The following is an 8,789-nucleotide window of genomic DNA, read 5'->3' on the forward strand; positions in this document are numbered from 1 at the left end:
AAGTTGTCTAGGATTTCATTAAGCAACCCGGAGGTAGAAAACAAAACAGAAGAAAAAACAACAAACAAAGAGAAATAAACAGTAGAAATCAAAATGAGATTGAAATCTTTTTCATGTCCTAAAACATGTTTTATATATAAATCAATTCTGATCATAGAACTGATAACCTGAAGACGAGAGCTAGGGCTAGTTTCAGGAGATAAATAACCTAATATTTATGCCAATTTTTGTAAAAACATATAATGTGCCTCATTTCTCGGCAATGCTTGATTAAAGGGCCTTCCTTATATAAAAATTGAATTAATATTTAGCTCAATAAAAGAAAGGAAGTATGGCTTCCTTTTTTCTTTTTTGTACACCTTCTGATTTTCTCTCTGTTTCTCATCTTCTCTTTAATCTAGAGCTTGGTTTCTTGGCTCTACCATCTGAAGCAAATGGTATAAAGTGACACCAAATGGTCCCCTGAGTGAGCCTGCCAAGAAATGGTCTTTTTAGATTTAATTAGGCTAATAAACGAAATGGCTCAGTATTTGATGTTGTTATGCTGGTCATATAAACTTCTTTCACTCATAATTTCAAAATTGAATTATGTTTGGAGTAGAAAGCTGAGAAAGCAGAAAACCCAACTGCCTATTAATCTGTAAATATGATATATGGATAACACTGTATATTCTTAAAAGAAAAGGTAATGGATTTGCGATATCTCAGTGTAAACTTCAACTGGTATTAAAAGTACTTAACAGTACTGGGGAAGTGGTGGCCAAGTGGACAGAGAAAAGAGGTCCTGAGGTTGTGAGTTTGAAACCCACTCCCACAGACTATGCCACTCTGGTTCTCTGAGCAAGATCTTAAACTCAAGATTGCTCCCAAAGATGGCAGCCTACTGCTCCCCAAAGGGATGGGTTAAATGCAGAGCTAAATTTCTCCAATATGCCATTAATAAAAAAAAAAAAAATAAGAAAGATAAAGCAAATCAGGATTATGGGGTTGGGAGATAACTATGCAATGTTTTATTGTACCATATTTAATGTTACCTTCACTTTTAAACAATGATGAATATATTTAATGACACTTATAACTCGTGCAAAGCCTGTGCAAAACAGCTGTTAACTTGTCGATTTGATTTTGTTGGCTTATCTTAAGGTCTGTGTTTGCCCCCAACTTGACCTACTGTACGTTAGTTTGAAACCGATTCTTGTTTTTTTATATTGACTTTAAGCATTCAATTGTGCAGAGTTGTAATTTTCCATTTCTTAGTACAAATATGGATGTAACTTTATTACAATTAATATGTAATTAGCTTTTTTTTTTTTTAGGATGAATCTGACTATTCACTCAATTTCTCACATGACATTTGTTCTGTCTTATGCAGGCTGCCAGCTCCAATCGAGCCAAAAACAAGTACATGACTGAGAACTCTGCCTCTAATGATGGACAAGAAAAGTGGTGAGTGCAACTAAGCCTGTAATTAAACAAACAATGTCCCCGTTTCTTACACTTCACACCCCAGATCTATTCCCCAGTTGTAACACCACTTTGTCTTGTAGGACTCTATTTTTGTTCATTGCACAGACTTTATAAGAAATGAAAGCTAAAAGTATCTGCTAAATTATATTTTGTATGTAAGGGGTTGTTAAGGGGTCATTTCCTTGAGCTGAAAAACACACCCCTTCAAAATGAATTTATTGCAAAATTGGAACAGCATTTTAGATGCTGCCTTGTTTGTTTTGGCTAAATTACTTCATGCTAATTACTTCCTAGTAAGTGATATTGCTTTAGAGAGTCATGCGAGTAACACAGCACAGCTTGTCTTCGCGAGATGATGATAAAGAATTGTTATGTTGATAATAATCATCATTTTATCATTTTATCATTTTAGATTTTGTTTAACAAAATTAATTAATATCCTTGTTAAATCTTAACAGCCAATGGCATTCAGACCAAGGCCAGCGAGGGTGGTGTACAGAGGAAGCAACTACCCTATTCAGTGGAGACTCCCTATGGTTTCCATCTGGATCTGGACTTCCTTAAGTATGTGGACGATATTGAAAAAGGCAACACCATCAAAAGAGTCCACATCCAGAGGAGAGTGAAAGGCCCAGCTAAATTCAGCACTCTTCCCAGAAATTTTAGCCTCCCAGGACATGGAGTCAGGCCTCCACCTAAGGAAGGGGCATGGTCTGGAACATCTACCTTGGGGCCAAGACCCAAATCACGAGTGGCAGAGGTCCAACAAATATTTGACTTTAGGCAAAGTGACGGGGCAGTATCCAGCCATAGCAGCAGAGGGACAGCCGGCCAAGGAACTGCAAATGTTTCAAATAAATCCAGAGATGAACCAAGCACAGGCTTTGAAGGTACTGCAAATAAAACAGCTGTGATTCAAAGTCGACCAAACCTCCTCAGAGCCTCATCAATGCCCGTCACTCTCCAGCAGAGAAAGGGTTCAGATTCAAGTAGCCCTGATTGTACGACAGGAACACCAGAAAATGGATCAACAGAGAACATGTTCCGCGCCTCTCCAGATGTACTGGAAAGACGATGCCTTCCACAGGATCGGGCAGGTCTTCACCAGCAGATAACAGTGGCACTAAAAAGAGTCAGAGAGTTGGAGGAACAGGTCAAAACTATCCCAGAACTAAAGGCTCAAATATGTTCCCTAAGGGCAGAGCGGGAGCAGCTGTTGCGTCAGATACAGACACAGTCCCAAGTTCAGGATCCCTCTTCAAAGGCACAAACACATGACAAAGTAGGAGAAAGTCAAACCCCAAAACAAAGACCTCCAGAAGGTCTCAATTTATCTTTGGCAATTCAAATATCTGAAGGTGTAGCTTGTGATCATGTGCCAGTTAATGTGGAAGAGAGACACAGAGAGACAAAAAGAACGAAAGAGCTACCCAAGCAGACAGATCCTTCCACAAGTGAAAAACAAAGTCAACCATCAGAGAAAGTAGATAAGCAAAAGGAGATACCGGTGAGCTTAATTGATAATTCTGTGGAAAGACTGTCACTTGACACTAAGGTTATTGCAAAAGAAGTTGATAATTTCAGAGATAGTAATGTATCTAAAGAAGACCAAAATGGAATGCTAAAGCTGGAGGAGAAGCTAATTATACTAGAGGCAAAACTTACTCAGGCTAGCCAGGAGCTGGAGAGGACTAATTCTCTTTTGAAGGAACAAATGGAGGAAAACAAAGCAAAAGAGGAGAGAATATTGCAGCTAAGTGAAGGAATGAGAGTGGAAATATGTACAACACAAGCATCTGCCCGACCAAGAAGAGAAAGCATAGATGCAGCTACAGCAACGGAGAAAATTGATCTCAGCCACCAAGAAACAGCGACAGAACCTCCTGTTACGATAAACCAGGGAACAGATATGGACAAAATTCTGGTTGAAGTGACTGTACCAAAACCACGGGCTAGAAGTATAGATCGAGGAACAAAGACCAGCAGACTTGACCCAAGTTATCAGCAAACAGAAATGGAGGCAGAGGGAACAGAGGCGATACAACTTCGACCCAGAGCCAACAGCATGGAGAGGGGTACAATAACTGAGAGCATCAATACTCAAGATCAAATGACAGAGACGCCTGCAGCTGAAAGGGTAAACCAAGTTACAGAGACAGAACAAGAACCAGTGACAGACTATCCGCAAAGACCAAGGGCTAGTAGCGTAGATCAAGGAACAGAAACTGAAAGGGTGGACACTATGGACAGGGTCACAGAGACGGAGAAAGCTCAGAGAAACGACCAACAAACTGAAACGGAGACAGAAAGACAGAAATACACAATTTTGTCCCAAAGTGCAGAAGCAGAGGGTCATATGGTTAAACATAAAATCAGTGTCAGAGATGATATCAGTCAACTCATCAGGAGCGCTCCAGAAAGTGAACAAATGAATGGAGTCCAAATAGAGAGTAAAAATGTTGCTGTGGAAGTTTATACAACAAAATCTGTTTCAGACATTGAGGGTGTTGCTGCAGCAACTTTAACTACAGAGACTGAGGAGAGGAATAAAGGGTGTCCCAGTCAGGTCTCTTTAATAGATAATACCAATACTGAGGTAAGTCTCTTACAAGATGACTCAAAAATCAAAGACATTGAAGTGTCTAATAGGGTAGAAATAATAGAGCCAAAAAAGACTGAGATGGAGACAACAGATAAAAAAGAAGATGAAGACAGAGAAGTTTTGTTTGCATCAGGCAATGAAAATGTTGTTTCAGATAGTGATGTGGTAGTAGCTGGAAATTCAGCTGCAAAGGCAGTAGCACCTGTTAGACCACAGAGGGGCCGCAAGTCCTCGGTAGAGCAAAACCAGTCATCATCACCTCAACCTCAACATGCACCCATGCTCACTCTTAGGGGATCCACTGAGGCTGAAACAAATGCTACAAAAGTTCAGACTGTACCCTGCCCGGAGGCTGAGATTTCAGCAAAGCCCTCTGTACCACAGGAAAATGATCAAACACCACCTGTGCCTCAAATGCAAGACAATAGTCAAGCAAAGAAGCTGTCTGATGAGTTAATAGATAAGCAATTAATTACAAAGCTTCAAGAGGAATCGCAAAGCTCCTCTTCAGGTCCTAATAAAGTCCAAATAAAGACCAAGACCAATCAACCCCACACTAAGTCTCAAGTGTCATCTCGTCAGGACTCAAAGGAGCAGCAAGCGCCACAGAGAGGGTCAAGTGTATCCCACCCTCAAAGTCGAGTATCAGGTGAAACCAAGGCTCGGCAAACACGCCAAGGGTCAGGTGATGCCCAATCTCATGCCCAGAGTTTGAGGAGAAGCTCCACTGAGGCTCCATCATCTCAAAAAGATGCCAGTGGGACACAATCACTTCGAAGAGGATCAAGCGAAGCGGCTCAGCATCGTAGTTCAGGTGAGGCAAAGGCCTTGCGTCGGGAATCTGGTGAGTCTCAGTCAGCTCGCAGAGGCTCTGGTGAGTCACCAACATCCCCTGCTGCTTTGGGACAAGTCGTAACCCGAATAACAGGTCTTCTTGGGGAGCAGTGGGCACAGCTGGGGAGTAGCTCAGGAGTGCAACAGACATCAAGCCAACAGGACAGCCCCAGCGCACAGACACCGACTGCAACCAAAAAGGCAGAAGCAGGGAAGGGAGCCCCAGCCAAAGCTGCAGGCAAAGGGACCCCCACTTCAACAACTGGGAAACCAACAGGGAAGACTGGTGCTTCCAAAATGAGTTCCATTCAGAGCCAGCTGGTCAGCTCCCTCAGCGTCCTCTCTGCCTTCTACTCCCCAGGCCAGAAAACAGCTGCAACCAGCAAACAGCAAGAGCAAGGTAGGCATGCAGTGCATCAAAAAGAACAAAGCTGCTTAACTGTTTTGCAATAAGCTGAAAATGTTCCTGTCACATATCACCTATCGCCTATTCACAAACACATGGAGCTCCATTAGCTCTGTTGCATAATTACAAGACATTGCTTATAATCTCATATCAGAAACAGGATTCTTAATATTGATATGTACACAGAGTTTCATTTCATTCTATCAAAGGCTGAATGAGTAGCAGGACATTGTCAGAATGCTTTTGCTGTTGTACCAGCGTAGAAGTCCTCACCTTGCATGAAAACCAGATATGTCATTTAAAATTAGATTCTAATAATCAAACTGACTACAAGACTGAGTTTTTATGACATGTTCATTTCACAAGTAACTGGAGACCCCACTGGTCTGTTCACATAATTAGAAACACTCCACTCAGGAGAGAGGCTGTCAGATCAAGGCTTGATCAGTTATTAACAGAATGATAATGGTGCATCATATTCATTAGGTAGTAATTGCTTAGTTTGGGTAGCAGTTAGGAATGAAGCTTGAATTATAAAGGTTCTTCTGAAACCTAAATTTCAGTTTCCTGACTTTTTGTAAGCAGACAATGAACTAATCAACCATACTGAAAAACCACAAAAGAAAATGATATTTTATTTGGTGTAGGTATTTTAGCAGAGATGGGAAGTAACGAAATACAAATACTTCGTTACTGTACTCAAGTAAATTTTTCTGATATTTTTACTTTACTTTACTACTTATTTTTATGGCGACTTTTTACTTCTACTCCTTACATTTTTACACAAATATCTGTACTTTCTACTCCTTACATTTTTAAAAATTGGCTCGTTACTTTAGTTTTGAATCATTTCAATGGAGTTACCGTTATTATTTTTCACGTCATCAATACCAAATTCGATCTAATTGGATGGGAATCTACGTTGCATTTGATGCACCACTACAAGATGAATCCACAGATTCGGCGGTATTCATTGGTGGCAAATCATTGCAGCTTGGTGGCGGTGGCGTTAGCATAGTAGCATGGACGACGAGATGATTGAAAATGAACACAACGGAGATCTAGTCCTGTTGGCAGACATCCATTTAAAATGTAGGCAACGGCATGAAAAAAGTGGTTTCTACTTTTACTTTGATACTTTAAGTAAATTTACATGCCTGTACTTTGTTACTTTTACTTGAGTAAAGAAGTTTAATCAGTACTTCCACTTTTACCAGAGTATTTTTTAACACAAGTATCTGTACTTTTACTCAAGTACGGAAAGTGAGTACTTTTGCCATCTCTGTATTTTAGTGATGTGAATTATTCACAACACCAATTATTCTAGAGAAGGTGCATAAATCCACAGCTCAGAAGAATAAAAAAAGCATTGATGTTAGTCTAGCTATGGATAATAAATTGTTACATTTAACACACCCTGTTGATTACTTTTAATTAAGTAATATTATTATAAAGTATTGCTACTCATACTTGATTGCATTCTTTAGCTGCTATTTTTATCTCCTGTTACTTCATGATATGAAAAACAATATTTTTTTTTTTCAAATAAATCACCTGAAAAAGACAGACACCTATGGAATATGTTAAAGTTATCGCAGCCCCGGTAGCTTCTCTGATTACTCACTTCATTCACCAATTTAAAAAAAACAATGCGGTGACAAAAAATGTTATGGAATTAATCAATGGAAATTAAAGAAAGTGGCTAGAGCCTGCATATGTTGTTATGTCTCTATGCAAAAAAAAAAACATTAGTTGGTTAGTGGTTTATCCATTCAGCCAAAGTTACTAATAACCACCATGAAAATCCAGAAAGCCAACCTCATTGCTATATACTACTTTATGTCGCTCTATCATGTAAAATCCAGTTAAAAACAAACATTTGTAGTTGGAATGTAGGCCTACTGTAGTTAACTAAAAACCTTCAATGGGGTATGAATTATTTTGCAATAGCATATTTTTGCAAAGCATTTTTTGTCACTGATGCTTGGCAAAAACGGTCTAGTTGTTTATCATAAGCACAGTACTGTGCTGTGTTTATTAATAGCTGTAGTGCAAGCACATTTTTATTTCCATGTGTCATGTCTCGTATGTGCTGTTATACTTAACTATAGTAACCACGGGTTACCATTACTAGGAACAGGAAAAGAACAACTTACTAAACCCTGTTTATATAGCATGGTTCATTAAACTACTATAAGACATCATATACTTGTTTTGATTACAGAGAGAATATACTGTAGAAATGCTCATTTATGGCAGAATGTGAGTCCATGCTTTTTAACAGATAAGTGGACTCTTAAGCGGAGGCCCTCACGCATTCATTGAACAGATGGTTTCTCTCTTTTTTCCTTTATGTCTCAACTGTTGGGGATCCTGCATGAAGCTGGAGCACAGAACCAATTTTTAAAACTGTTAACACGCAGTTCATTGTTAGAAGGACTGTGTACAGCAATGTGTTCAAACAAAGCACATACGCCTGGATTTATATGTGGTATTTCAGGATTTGTTTCTCTTTGTGTTTGTCCATAATTTGAACCTCTCTGATATACTAGAAGCTTAGCCTCAGGTCTGACTCTCAAATTAAGTTTTTATAATGTTCACAAATAAGTTTGATTCAATTTACATAAATAATCTTAGCTAAATGCAGGTGATATGAAAATAATGGTGTTTATGAAGAGTAAGCTTACATTTATTCATGTTTTGAGGATGTATTCAAATTTCAAATATGCACTCAGCTCTCTGCTCTGTGCTGCTCTCTCCTCTGAGAGACACTTGATCTAAAAGCACCATTCCTCTTGGATCTGTTCAGTTGGTGGTTTTTGGCTGATAGCCACATCCTTGTACTTGGACAAAACATTATGGATCCACGGCACGATAACAGCTGTCAGAAACAACTAAGACAGCCATACTAGGCCCAGAGCCAAATGGAGTCAGCAGAAAAGTCAATTCAGAATCAATTATTTCAAAGTTACTACATACATAAGAAGGCCTGACAATGTCAAGGTTGTATCTTGTCAGTGATGTGAATAATGCTGAGTTGCACAAATTGCCTTGGCAAATACTTGTAAAGCATGTTGCTGTGTTATTTTATTAGGTGACTCAATTTAATTCAACCAAATAACTTCTTTCTACCTGTCATCACCAAGTAATCTCTTAAGTCACTGTATAATGATATTTCCGATGTCACACTGTGCTGGTTTCATTAGTTTGAATGGCTACATGAACAGACCTCTTGCTTTCCTCTGGTCTGCTGACAAATGGTTTCCAATGTCTAAAGTATCCAAACTTTTTAAAAAACATTTTAATAGAATTTTATGCTATACTAACAAAAGAGCGCATAATAGTTGAAGGTATAGTCGAGGATTTTGCAATAAAAAAAAAAAAAAGACCCGCCCTCTCCAAAAAGCACATGCATAAATGGTAAATGGCATGTACTTATATAGCGCCTTTATTCAAGTTAGGAGACTTGACCAAAGCGCT

At 39.1% G+C, this 8,789-nt stretch overlaps 1 protein-coding gene across 4 annotated transcripts in view; it reads left to right on the forward strand.

The window, feature by feature from the left end:
• The window catches only part of kank4 (KN motif and ankyrin repeat domains 4), a 98,917-nt gene that overhangs the window by 71,553 nt on the left and 18,575 nt on the right, over positions 1-8,789 (forward strand). For 3 of the 4 annotated variants that reach the window (XM_015395271.1, XM_015395270.1, XM_015395273.1), the window contains exons 2-3: positions 1,373-1,446; positions 1,926-5,303. In XM_015395271.1, the coding sequence (XP_015250757.1) occupies positions 1,428-1,446; positions 1,926-5,303 (3,397 nt within the window). In that variant the 5' untranslated portion in view covers positions 1,373-1,427. Of the gene's footprint in view, positions 1-401; positions 467-1,372; positions 1,447-1,925; positions 5,304-8,789 lie in introns of all 4 variants that reach the window. The other variant, XM_015395272.1, reaches the window with a different exon arrangement.

This window comes from Cyprinodon variegatus, unplaced genomic scaffold (assembly GCF_000732505.1).
Source record: "Cyprinodon variegatus isolate N-32 unplaced genomic scaffold, C_variegatus-1.0 Scaffold733, whole genome shotgun sequence".
Classification (NCBI taxonomy): domain Eukaryota; kingdom Metazoa; phylum Chordata; class Actinopteri; order Cyprinodontiformes; family Cyprinodontidae; genus Cyprinodon; species Cyprinodon variegatus.